Raw genomic sequence first — 14,090 nt, forward strand, 5'->3', positions numbered from 1 at the left:
GTACACTATCGTCTTAATTCCAATGCTTTATGAGTGTGGAGGTGACCCTGAGTCCTCTAAGGCTAAACTCGTAAGATTTTGGCTAATCCCAGCAAGTTGTATCTGTAAAAGGACAAAGTAAATTCAGGTTGAGTCATTTATAGCTCTCAATGGGTAAAGAGGTGTTTTAGTTTTGTTGTTTTTATTTCAGAAGCAATCTATGAAACCCTCAAAATGTGACTGTGATTTAAATCTCCAGGGATACTCAAATGAATAAAATCACACTTTTTAAAGTTTTGATTTGTCCTCATCATATTGTTCTAACAAATAACTGTCCCACATAAGAATGTTTAAAGACTGTAAGCCCTTGGGGGCAGGGGCTTTTTTGTTTTGATTTTGTTGGTCTCTTCAGCATCTAGCACTTAATAATGCTTTCTGAATAGTATCTTTTAATCATAATGATTATGAATTTGATGCTATTGCTTCTTCATGGAAGAGATACTTTAGTCTTATGAAGAATTTTTACGATTTTTACTTTCCTTCCCTGAACTTATCTTGAGTTTTTTAAATGGGTGACCAAAGTCATTTGATGCCAGTTCTCAACCACAATTCATTCCACACTATCCAAAGTGGAGGTGGGGGAAGATTTGAAATACCTCTGAAAAACAAGTACCTACCATTTGCACTAGAAGAGCAGAGAAGAAACCTGGTGATGGTGGTTGGGTGCTGGGTCAACTTTCTTTTGTGCATTTCCCAATTTGGTAAAATTCATGTTGGCAATTTGATGTCAATGAAAGTTTTGTGTGCCCCAAATTGAGGACAAGTAAAGAGAAAATGTCTATTTATATTTGCTTGTTGGAAATGTAGATTTCCCATAGGAAAAAATGTAATTGAACTTTTAAAATAGTTAATAAAAATAATTTTTTGAAATATTTGTTATGAAAATGTTGATGATTATCATTATTTCTTGCTCTGATTAATGATGAATAACTTTTCCAGTGGCATTAAGTTGACATTTACCTTTTTATCTTTTTTAAGATTCTGGGGTTAAACTGAAATTTGGCTTCCAGGAAAAGCCTCCCAGTTTGGGGTCAGAATGAACCACAGCCACAGATTCCTTCTTATTCCTTCTGCCCATGTATGTAACTATCCAACCTCTAGCCTGTCCTGGTTGACTTAGTGACCAACACCTACCTGAATGAATTGTACTCCTCAGAAGAGTTGGAATAAGTGGGAATAAAATTAAATACTAATGGAAGGGATTCACTATGGGCGACTGTATAGAGTAATTAAACATAATCACAAGTTGTTTTTTACTCCAAAGACAATATATTGCTGTTTTCATTTCTAATATTCTGTTGTGTTGTTTTTAAGAATCCTGACAAATAGGAAAAAAGAAATAGCAAAAATTCCTCTGTTGCTCTTTACTTAGATATGCTTAAGAGAGGTGTCTAAAAACCAGAATGATGAAATTGTTGTTTGCTAAATTTTAAAAAAGTATTAAAGGTCAAAAGCATAAATGCTATTGAGACAAGTCCATAATGGTTAAAAAATAAATCTGCTAACCAAGTTTAGAAGATGAAAGTGAAATTCACTACCCACTACCCATACCCATTTCTCCACATTTGTATAGACTTCTACTTTTGTACCCAAACTATTTGTGATGATTTTCCACAACTTTCCTTTCTCTTTCTCCACCCCAGGTCTTTTCCTGTTCCCCAAACTTTCTTTTCCTCTTTAAAGAACATTATTTTTAAAAGAAAAATCTGAATCAGTTTCTCTTCCTTTGGGAGAACTCTTGGAAAGCATGATCTCCCAGATAACCTCTTATTCCCCTATATCCTTATTTATTGCTTATCCTCTGCTAGCTCCTCTGCCTTTGGAAAGTTAACCCACTCTTGAGGATTGAGATCCCCCAAATAAGCTTTTGTATTCTGATACTGCTTATCCTCCCATGGCATTTGGATATTGGTATTGGGTACTGGCAATTGACTATTGCTACTGATAATCTCTCTGTCTGTCTCTCTGTCTCTCTGTCTCTCTCCTCTCTGTCTCTCTGTCTCTCTCTCTGTCTCTATGTCACTCTGTCTCTATCTCTGTCTCTCTTTGTCTCTGTCTCTCTGTCTCTCTCTCTCTACCTCTGTCTCTCTCACTCTGTCTCTGTGTCTGTCTCTCTCTGTCTGTGTGTGTATGTGTGTCTGTCTCTCTCTCCTTTAGCTTCTGCTAACCACAGCAATACCTAAATAAAATCTACTTTTGGTCCCCCCCCCAAAAAAAAACTGACTCACAGTTTCTCTGTCTTATTAAATTCTGTGTGCCCCGAGGATGATAGGGTTCTGAAGGGACATGTTATCCTCCTTCCTTAATAGGATTTAAATATTTTATATTGATTTAGTTCCCTCTAATTGCTTGCTTTTATTTTTTCTGTTTCTCTTGAATCTGGTACTTATAATCCGAAATTTCTATGTAGCTCTGGTCTTTTCATCAGGAATGCTTGGAAGTACTCTATTTCATCAAAGATCTAATTTTTGTACTGTAGAAAACATAATTTTGCTTGGTAAGTTCTTCTAGGTTATAAACTCAAAGCTTTTACCTTCTGGAATATCATGTTTTAAGTTTTCTTCTTTATTATGGGTTCAATCAGTTAATTGTCATTGTCAACCAACATTTATTATGTACCTGATGATATGTTGTACTTCATTTTCAAATCAGATCCACTATATGCCAGAAATTATGCTAAGAAAAGTCAAAAATAAAATAAAATGGTATGTATTCTCAAGGAGTCCCTGGTCCCTAAACTCCTCAAAATACACATGGAAAAAACTATGTACAAATAAGCTAAATACAGGTTAAATTGGGGGTGTTTTTATTCTTTTAAGAATAAAAAGACCTGGGAAAGGCTTCTGGCAGAATCTGGGACTTTAGTTGAAACTTTAATGAAGACAGGGAAGCTAGAAGGGAAAGGGAAAATCATTCCAACCAGTGAAAATTCTTGGTGTTGGGAAATGAGACATTTAATTTCAAAAAAAGACACTAGAATTAAGAGAGATTAATACCAGTCTACTGTAGAAGATGAGAATTTAGTGGAAACTTAAAAGATGCCAAGGAAATTGGAGAACAGAAATGAAAGTATTGTTTTCCTGGAAGTCTTATTTTTTTTTTTTGCAAGGCAATGAGGTTAAGCGGCTTGCCCAAGGCCACATGGCTAGGTAATTATTAAGTGTCTGAGGCCAGATTTGAACTCAGGTACTCCTGACTCCAAGGCCAGTGCTCTATCCACTGCGCCACCTAGCCGCCACCTAGCCACCCCCTAGGAAGTCTTATTTTAATGTTTCTTTGAGAAAGTAACCAAAGAATTCTTTCTCTTCCCATATTCTCTTCTGGTTTTAAGAGATCCAAATACTTTTAGTTTACGATTTCTTGAAATGTTATGTTTAGACTCTTTTCTTTTTGACCATTACCTTATGACCACCATCAGGTAGACTAATGATTCTTTTTTTTTGCCAGGCAAATGGGGTTAAGTGGCTTGCCCAAGGCCACACAACTAGGTAATTATTAAGTGTCTGAGATCGGATTTGAACCCAGGTACTCCTGACTCCAGGGCTGGTGCTTTATCCACTGTACCACCTAGCCACCCGGCCAATGATTCTTAAATCATCTCTTCATCATCTATTTTCCAGAGCAATTGGTTTTTGATATGAATCTTTTGGTTTCATTCTAATATTTCTTGTTGTCTCATGAAATCATTATCTTCTATTTGGTATATTCTAATTTTCAAGGAGTCTATTGCTTAGGGAAGGTTTTGTACCTCTTGTGTCAGGATGTTAATTTTCTTTCCAATTCTTTTCTTCCAGATCTCTCATTTCTTTTCAATTACTTCCAGAGGTGCTCTCATTTTATATACACAATCATTTTTAGTTCTTTAAAAAATTATCTTACTTTACCTCATCCAAAAATTCTAAATGAACACTGTGGTTTCTGTCTGGACCTTGCTTGTAGATGTTTTGAAGTCATTCACTTCTGATTCTGTGTCTTGAGTGCTCCTATCACCCTATTAGGAGGGAATTTTTTATTTTCTCATTCTTCTGTTTTGCTTCCTGACAAGATTTTGTTTCAGAGTCAAATGCTACACACTTCTAGAGGAAATGGATTGACTTTGTTTGATCCTATTTTGTAGTCACTTGGATCTTATTTCTGTTTCCTCTGGGTCAGTCCAGGCTGGAGACTGACAAATTTTCAGTGGTTCTAAAGCAGTCTGAACCAGGGAAAACCCTTACTGTTGCCCTCTTGCCTGAACTCTCTAAGATCCTGACCCTGGCAAATCTGAGCAACAAAGCTTGGGCTTGTCTTCGGATCTAAAGTCATCCTCAGTTAGCAGGAGAATCTGCAGAACCAGAGTTACAGAACTACAGCCTCTTCTTTGGTTCTGCGAGCTTCAGAGCAGACTAGGTGCTGGATCTGAGATGATACTTCATTATCTCTACCAGAGCTTCTTGCCTTTATATGCGTTCCTCAATTAATACACAGATTAAACTCCATGACCACTCTTTCACCTGAACTGCCATCACTACAAACAAGTACCTTTCACAGCATTGGGCAATGAAGGGTAGAACTGCCAGTTGGCACCTATTTTTGCTCCTTCCACAAGGTTAGACCTTCCATACCAGATCTTGGACCTCTTCTTGCCCTGGTACACAGTCACATGTTGGTCCTTGTTCAGTTCCTGGAAAGCTTTATAGTGGGCACTCCTACCTATGGTAACCTTGACTGGAAAAATGATTCACTGTAATATTTTCCCTTGGGATTTCCTAGTCAAGATTTAGTCTCATGGGTTTTTTAGATTATTTTTGGAAGAGCTACTCAGCTTTTTTCTATTCTACAATCTTTATTAGGCTATAGTTTTCCTGGAAATCATCTTTCAAGAAAAGAATTACATGCTGAATGAGTAGTATCAAATAAATTATATATTTAACAGACAAAGATGTGTTAATTATATAGATGTTATCTTGGAATCATCTGTTTATAATCAGAGCTAAGATTAGAATTTTTTTTAAAGAATGAAAAAGGGGTGCTCGCTTCAGCAGCACATATACTAAAATTGGAAGAATGAAAAAGGGGGTGGTTAGGTGGCACAGTAGATAGAGCAGCGGTCCTGGAGTCAGGAGGACCTGAGTTCAAATTCAGCTTCAGACACTTAATAATTACTTAGCTGTGTGGCCTTGGGCAAGTCACTTAACTCCATTGCCTTGCAAAAGAAAAATCTTAAAAAAAAGAATGAAAAAGAATATGGAATTAAATTAAAACAATGTAGCATTGAACATTTTCACAAGTAATTGTTCAAAATGAGAAATAAGTAATGGAAATGATATTGATATCCACTAGTGATTAGAGTGATCTTTTCAAAGTCAAAATGATTAATGATTGAGTCCTACCTTTGACATATACTGGCCAGTGACCCTAGAAAAATAACTTCCTTTCTCACTGTTCTAGGTAGTTTCTTAATGTTATGTATTGGAAAGAAGGTACTGACATGCATAGGTTTAAAAATTTCATCAACTAGGAGTTTCAAATACCAAGGTGATTACAGATCCAATTTTTATCTCTATCCATGTCATAATTTCATCCTGTAGTTTAGTTCATATAAATTATTTGTCCCAATAAAGAGTACAGCAGAGACCATAAAACACTTAGAAAATATCTGACCTACTTGACAAAGGAAAGATATAGCTATCAAAGGCAATACCAGGTTAGAATATAATCATGTTTAATCAGTCTTATGAAGGACAGTAGATTATATGAGCAGTATTATCTCATAAAACAAAGAGCAGTGAAAGTTAAAACCAGCTTAAAGACAATTTGACAACATATCTACTCATAGTTTTCCTAAGGAAATTGAAGGATAAAAGTGGATGGAACCCTTTTTCGCCCGTCCAGCCATCGTGGTGGAAGCTCGGCTGTCATCTCATCATCATGTCCTCTCATAAAACATTCAGAATCAAGAGGTTCCTGGCCAAGAAACAGAAGCAGAATCGTCCCATTCCCCAGTGGATTCGGATGAAAACTGTCAATAGGATCAGGTACAACTCAAAGAGGAGACACTGGAGAAGGACCAAGCTCGAGTTATAAAGAATGGCCAGGGAAATGAAAGCCATTCTACACCAAGACCACCTCCCCCTCCCTACCATTGCATCCATCCATCCATCCATTCATTCACTCATCCATTCATGCATCCATTTATCACTTAAATCGCCTCATTGCCCCCAATAAGAAGTAACTACTACTGCTGCCCCTCCCATTTTGGAAACCTGTCTGCCAAAGTGCAGACGTCAAAGAAAACCCCCAGCAAAGTATTCGACTTGTCTTGCCCTTGAATGTCTTCATCTCTTGCATCCATTCGTTCGGTAAACTGTATATTGTGATATAGTTTAAATTACTGTTCTCTCCATCTCTGTGTGGCATTTGTCTGTTTGAGGTTATGCCTAAAAGGCAGAGATCATCCCGCAACAAGTTATTCCTGTCAAGAAGAACCAAGCTCAAGCCCTGCCTCAAACAAGCCTTCACAATAACTTCTCTATGTTTTGTTTTGTGTTCTAAGGAGTGAGAAGAGAGCACCTACCTCACAGGGTTGTTGTGGGGATCTAAGATTTGCAAGCCTTCAGCGGAAGCCTCCAGTGCTGCTAATCCGGAGCTGTCTCAGCCAGATTACGCGCAGCTGACTGTGTGCATTTCTCTAACTCACAGTCAGAGAAGTAGCCTGTTTGACCCCCTGCTTATTTCACACAATAAACCGTCTTCGTTCCTTCTTGGGAGGTGGTAAATTAAGTGTTGGCAACTTTCTTAGAAGCTGTCGGTTATTTGTGTGTTTGGGAAAGCCCAACCTTTTTGTTAGGAACTAGACCTGGTCCAGGTGAATGGCTTCATAATTTTCTGAAGATGCAATTCTGCTAATAAAGGGCTTCTACAAAAAAAAAAGTGGATGGAAGATCACAAACAAATAAAAACAAGAAAATATTTGCAAAAATTGTTATAACAAATTACTTTCCATCAATCAATAACAATGAAAGAACCACTCATCATCCCAAAAATCAGTACATCAGTTCTGTATGCACTTCCAAAGGATGTAAAAACTGTTCTGAAGAGAACAAAGTTAAGAAAAGGAAACAGTAGAGCAAAAAAGCAAACATGGAAAAAAATCTCAAACCTAATTAATAACAAAAAAAAGGAGATCAAGAGAACTACCAACTACTGTGCTTACTCTTACAATTTATTCAAAATCTTTTTGGTGTGTCATTTATATCCAAGTTGAGGACATTTTCAATGAGAGAAGGGAATAAGAAAGATTGCATAGATATTCAACATTGGATACACCTTTATTATTTCACTATTAATTGAAAGATAGAGAATATAAGATTACATTGTGCTTATTCCTTGTTGATCACCAAAAAGGAAGTATGGGATTTGGTGAGATAAAATATTGCCTTATAAGTTATTTTACAGTGAAGTGTCTCTCATCCATATAAAATCATTAAGATTCCTTGGAAGATATAATAGAAATAAACCATTTAATAACTCTTTGATTGTAATCATTTAATCAACAAACTTTTTGAAAACTTCTACTGGGGGCAGCTGGGTGATGCAGTAATTAGAACACCAGCCTTGGAGGCAGGAGGACCTGAGTTCAAATTCAGCCTCAGACACTTAATTACCTAGCTGTGTGACCTTGGGCAAGTCACATAAACCCATTGCTCTGCCAAAAAAAAAAGATTAGTCTGAAACCATCTACTAGGTTCCAGGCACTGGGAAATAAATAAATAAACACACACACACACACACACACACACACACACACACACACAATGACTGAAACCATTTCTGCCCTCAAGAAACAGAGGAATCTAAAGGAGGAATTCTAATGGAGGAATCACTATCAAAATAAATATAAAGAGAAATTCAAATAAATACCAAATAGTTCAATACAAGACAGTTTGGGAGGGAAGGAACTAACAGAAGATCACAAAAGGCACATGTGAAGTGGGTTTGAGATATTTCATGATATAGAGGACTTCTATAACTGTAATTCCTAACTTCCATGGAGAGTACATTACAGGGAGAGGGTGTGGAGGGTGGGGGGAGCCAGAACCAGATATGGAAAATAAGTGGGAAGCAAAGAAAAAGTCAGTTTGAATCAATTATAGAAGGCAAGGAGAGTAATAGCCAATGAAACTGGAAAGAGATTGGGACCAAGTATCAAAGGGCTCTAAAAACAAAGAATTTTCTCTCTCTCTTTAAGGAAGGAGGAATTTGAAATTTGAGTAAGAAGAGTGACATGCTTAGATCTCTGATTCAAAATGAGATTATAAAGGGTTTTTTAACCTAAAAAGAATAGTTTATATTTTGCAACCTGAGTCTCAAAGTCCATTCATATGGACCATACCTGTCTGAGGGTAGGGCCAGGTTGGCAGAAACAGGAGGAGAAAGAAAATCAATTTTTTATTTGCTTCGGGTCTCTTAACATCTTTGCAGTCTCTTTGGACTTGGTAGTTGCTTTGGATGCTTTCATGTTCTAAAGAGAAGCTGGAAGATGCCAAACTCATTTCAGAGAACTAGTAATAGTAGATTCCTTGAAGGGAGAATAGGATTCTGGGAAAATGTCAAGATGTATTGACCTAGCAGTCTTCACCATGTCCCTAAGCCCAGCTTGCTATATTAGAAACCTCAGGGAATTGCCCCTTGTGTGGGATTTGGGGCTCACTGGTTGAGCTGAGCTACCTTGTCCTTGATGGGAGAGCTCCCTTACGCCACATTATATCTGTGTTTTCCTATGTATGCTTTTTCTGAACTCTTTTCTGTTGTCAACTTGGACAAATAGATTTCTTTGCAACTTGCCAAGTATGTTCATTGTGGAACCAGTATTTATAGGTAAAGGAGCTAAGTTTTACATACACAGCTTGGGGATCTTCCTTTCCCCATTAATGAGGTACAAAGAGAAATTTAACTTGCATTTGAAAATCATAATCCCTAGATTCACATTATTTAAGAAAACAGGAGGGCCCAGTCCAATCCTACTCTAGCCCCAGGAGAGTAGAATTCTTAGCCTTGGTCCTCTACTTTCACAGCTTGATGGGGTTAAAGGTTTGTAGTATGCTCTGGAGCTACTCTCCAAACTCCTACTCACCTAGGCATGCTGGGATCCCAGAAAGCCTTTATAACTCCAATCAGGGTATCCGTACACCCTGATGTCCTGGGGGTGGTCTTCCACAGCTGAAGAGTTCCCACTGGTATTGTTCCTATCCTTGATCATCAGTTCAAATTGATCAGCCAGACTTAATTAACTTTTAGAAAGGGATGTTTATTAAAGTCCCCCAATAAGAACAATTGTTACAAAATAGTCCCTTCTCCAGAAATAAATAAATAAACAAAATAAACGAATAAATAAAGAAATGAGTAAATAAATAAATGGATGAATATGTAAATAAATAAATGGATGAATGAATGAATGAATGAATGAATAGATTGTGGCATACTCTCTCATTAGTATAGTACATACAGAATCCAGGAGAAAATAGCTTCAGACTTTGAGAGCACAGGCAGTAAAGGAGTAATTCATAACCTCTGAAGGACCCTTTGCTGTATTCTTATAGATGCTACCCTTAGATTTGGTATCATGATTTTGCAGAGTGGTTTATAAATCCTTCTATTTTCCTTTCTTCATCATAAACAATCTTTCCTCTTCTCCCAATGTAGACCCAGTCACCACCTACTGCTATCCCAGAGACACCTGGAAAAGTCCAAATCCCCTGGTTCTCTAAAGTTCAAAAAGGTCTTCCTGAAGACAAACCATGGAGGAAGGGATTTCGTATACTGCACTATCCTTTCACTTCAAGTGATTCCTTTTCAGGAGCTTGTTCAGAAGCTTCTGCCACCATGCTTGAATCTCTAGATATAATATTTTTTGTTTTCTATTTTATAGATGATCCCTAGGACATGACCCAGTCTCCTTAATCATTTCAAAAATATTTTCTATGCCGGGGCGGCTAGGTGGCATAATGGATAAAGCACCGGCCTTGAAGTCAGGAGTACCTGGGTTCAAATCCGGTCTCATACACTTAATAATTACCTAGCTGTGTGGCCTTGGGCAAACCACTTAACCCCATTTGCCTTGCAAAAACCTAAAAAAAAAAAGAATAGGAGGTGGAGGAAACTAGGTGGCACAATGGATAAACCACCAGCCCTGGAGTCAGGAGGTCCTAAATTCATATTTGGCTTCAGACGCATAATTAGTGTGACCTTGGGCAAGTCACTTAACCCCACTGCTTTGCAAAAACAAAAAAAAAAAAAAAATGGGAATATTGGTGAGGATAATTTGCTTCTATTAGACCAAAGATTAACTCATATAAGAACTAAAAGAGAGAAATGTAGAGGGAGATTATTAGCCATAAGCAGCAAACTAAGAAGAAAATTCCAAGAGGCATTGTTCCTGGACAAGACTGTGACCTTAGTCACTCCTACCTGTTCTTCCAAAGTTGCTAGGGCATGGGAATAGGGAAGGAAGATGGTTGGCAATGCTGCAGCCTTCCCCAGATAGCAGAATAGATCTGGGGGTCTGTTAGCCTGCTCCTGCCCTCCTTTGCAGTATTTGAGGGAACAGTGTAAATCAGGGAGATATTATTTGCTAAATTCAGTAATGGGAGATAGCTATCTAAGAGTTCAGGTAAGAGGAATTCCTTGTGGATAGTGAAGTCCTCCAAATGTGTTGCTTTTGAACTATATTGTTCTCATTGCACCAAACTCCAGGACACTACAGAACCTCCTGGAAAAGGTGGTTATCATTCAAAGGAATTTGACTTTTTCATCCACAAAGGAAAGACCAGGTGAAAAAAAAAGAATGTTTATTTCTAAGATTTCAAAATGCACTGAGATAGACACCTTAAAAACAGTATGTATAGATCCTAAACATTTAGTATACATGGAGAACATTGTATTGAAAGACAAGACAGTAAACAAATAGACAGTTAGTTAGACCCAGAGTTGAAAATGAGAATAGAGACCTGAATTGATTTTGAAAAATTACAAAATTCCTGCACTGACCCCAAACTTCCCATGAAAGCAAATGCCAATCTTTTATCTATCAATTCATTTAGTATAGATATAAATACTCTATGGTACTGCTGTATGCCATGGAAAAGTGAAATATAGCTGCTTTTGAAAAACTAAGGTGAAAACATGAAGAGAAAATGAGATTAAAAATTGTGAATGCTAAATACTCACTATAATCATTATTATTGGGGCATCAAGGTGGCAAAGTGGATAAAGAGTTAAACCTGGAATTAGGAAATCTGAACTCAAATCCAGCCTCATAGCCTTACTAGCTGTGTGACCCTAGGCAAGTCACTTGACCCTGTTTGTCTCGGTTTTCTCATCTGAAAAGGGAACTGAAGAAGGAAATGGAAAACTATTTCAGTATCATTGCCAAGAAAAACTCCAAATGGAGTCACAAAGAGTTGGATAGGACTCAAAAACCACAAGTAGCAAAGTCAATGAATCACAAAACTGATAGTATCTTTTTGATCCAAACATTCCATTATGAGGATATTATCCCAGGAGCATCAAAAAGGAAAGATGAACCTATAACTACACAAAAGGCATACTGTATTTGTAACAACAAAAATCTGAGATAACTCTTCTCTGTTCCCAAACTGGAGGATGATAAAACAGTGACCCTGCTGATGGAACTCTTAGAAGGAAGAGACTGCCATCTGACATGTGAATTTGTTTCAAAAAGTAAAATATTGGAATTTTTTAAAAGTCTGAGTTGAGCTTTGTTATTTGCATCTTTCTCCTTATGAAGGGTCATAATCAAGTTGTTGCTTGTGCCTGTGTATTTATTCTATTATTACATAGTAGAATAATAAAAAGATGATTTCACATGAGACTGCAAATCCATTAGGTTTAACTTGCTCTTTCATTCAAATATATAGTAAATTTATGTAAGTTCCTTTTTTTTTCTTACCTTTCTCTCCCATCCTAGAATTGATTGGTTACCATTAGATATAAATACAGGTGTGTGTCTATATACATATATGTAAACTCATTCTATACATACTTCTGGTTATCAGTTCTTCCTCTGGATGCAAATAGCATCTTCTTTCACATATCCATTGTAGTTGATTTGACTCAAAATTGTTCTTAAAACAATATTGCTATTACAGTATACAACTGTCTCTTGGTAATAAAGCTCATTTCACTCTTCATTATTTTGTGCAAGTTTTTCCATGTTTTTTCTAAGATCAATTTTATTATTTTTTATAGCACAGTATCATGTACCACAACTCGTTCAGCCATTCCCCAGTTGACAGGTATCCCTACAATTTCCAGTTCTTTGCCACCACAAAGAGAGCTGCTATCAATATTTTACAACATATAGGTTCTTTTCCTTTTTTTTCCCCCCCCTAATCATCTTGGGAAATAGACCTCATAGTGGATTGCTGAGTCAATGAGTATCGACATATTTCAGGCATTAATAATAGTCATATAATAGGTATTCTTCTTTAGGCATAATTCCAGATTGCTCTCCAAAACATTTAGATCAGTTGACAGTTCTAGCAACAGTGAATTACTGATCCAATTCTTTCCACATTCCCTCAAACATTTGTTGCTTTCCCCATGAATCATTTTAGCAATTCTGATAGGTATAAGATAATATCTCGATTATTTAATTTGTATTTCCCTAATTGAGAAGGTTTTAGAGCATCTTTTTTCATATGACTATAAATTGTTTTGCTTCTTATTTGGATCACATTCAGAAGAAATTATTTACATAGCTATTACAACTTTTTTCAGATCAATTCCCACCTTCTTATTCTTCTAATTCTCTGAATTAGTTCAGACTAATATTATTATCCCTCTTATACAGATGAAGAGACTGGGACATTTAGAAATTGGGATTTGAGTAAAGTCATTCATCTAGTAGCAAATACTAGAGACCAAGACTCTTGGGATCTAGTCCTGTGCACTTTTCATCCAATCATATTACCTCTCATAAAAGCCCTGCAGAATCCTAGGTCTAGAGATGGAAATGACCTTAGAGATGATCCAGTCCAATCCTCTTTCCCTTGCAAATGAGAAAACTGAGACCTGGGGAGGTTGAATGACTTGTTCAAAGTCCCAAAAACAGTAAGTAGAATAGCTGGGACTCTCAGTTCATTGCTTCTAAGGGAGAGTAGGGTCAGACTATCCTTGAAGGAAATTGGATATCTGCCTCAGCCTGTAGGATAATTTGTATTTTTCACTCTATTAAAATAAAATGGAGGAAATGAGGAAACAGTCTGTCTCTCCTGGTAACTCTGCTTAATGTCCTTGTTCATGGGAGCTTGCCCAGACTGTCCAAGCCTGAGGATAAAACAGGTGTCTCAAATTATTTTCTTTTAGAGAATCTAGTGATTTATATATCATTTATCTGGACGATCTTTAAGGATAGGACAAAAGAGAGCATGTGAATTATAACCAAAATTTTCCTATGTTTTTCTTGTTTTAGGGTAAGAACTTTTAACTATCTTAAAATAAAACAAATTAGTAGAATCATCTTGGGGAATGATATATTCCCTTTATCAATCTCAGGAAGATGAAATTCATTCATTTAGAAATCCTTATGATATTCACTTTTCTAAAACTAATTTGCAGTTATCAAAACATTAAACACAATAGCCTATCAGTTATGCATATCTGATAACTAACAATATCCATATTACATTTTTAGTTTTTGAGCAACTACTATATGACCCCCAGTTATAAAACTTTCATTGCAAAGTTTGGGGCAGGGAAGAATGGGGTATGACTTAGAACTCATTTTGAAATCTCTACACAATGCAAAATTGAGTCAAATCTACTGAAGATTTTATTGCATCAAGGTATAGCATCCTTAATTTCTAAAACAAAAGCGGTCAGAAGATACTCCATTTTAAAACAATAGCTTTGTCCAATGGTTCACATGATTGATCATTAAATAGTATTGTTTTTAGGTTTTTATAAATCTGTCAATAAATTCTGGAAAAAAGAACACTGAACAAATTACAGGGACCATGTAAGTAAATGTGTTATGATGAAAAATAAAG

General features: G+C 36.6%; 1 protein-coding gene across 1 annotated transcript; it reads left to right on the plus strand.

The window, feature by feature from the left end:
• Positions 1-5,910: 5,910 nt before the first annotated feature.
• Positions 5,911-6,105, plus strand: LOC141516065 (large ribosomal subunit protein eL39-like). The gene has a single exon (XM_074227388.1). It carries the CDS (start codon positions 5,950-5,952, stop codon positions 6,103-6,105), a length of 156 nt encoding a protein of 51 aa, XP_074083489.1. The 5' UTR covers positions 5,911-5,949.
• The last annotated feature ends 7,985 nt before the right edge of the window (positions 6,106-14,090 follow it).

Source organism: Macrotis lagotis, chromosome 3 (assembly GCF_037893015.1).
Source record: "Macrotis lagotis isolate mMagLag1 chromosome 3, bilby.v1.9.chrom.fasta, whole genome shotgun sequence".
NCBI classification, from domain to species: Eukaryota; Metazoa; Chordata; class Mammalia; order Peramelemorphia; family Peramelidae; genus Macrotis; species Macrotis lagotis.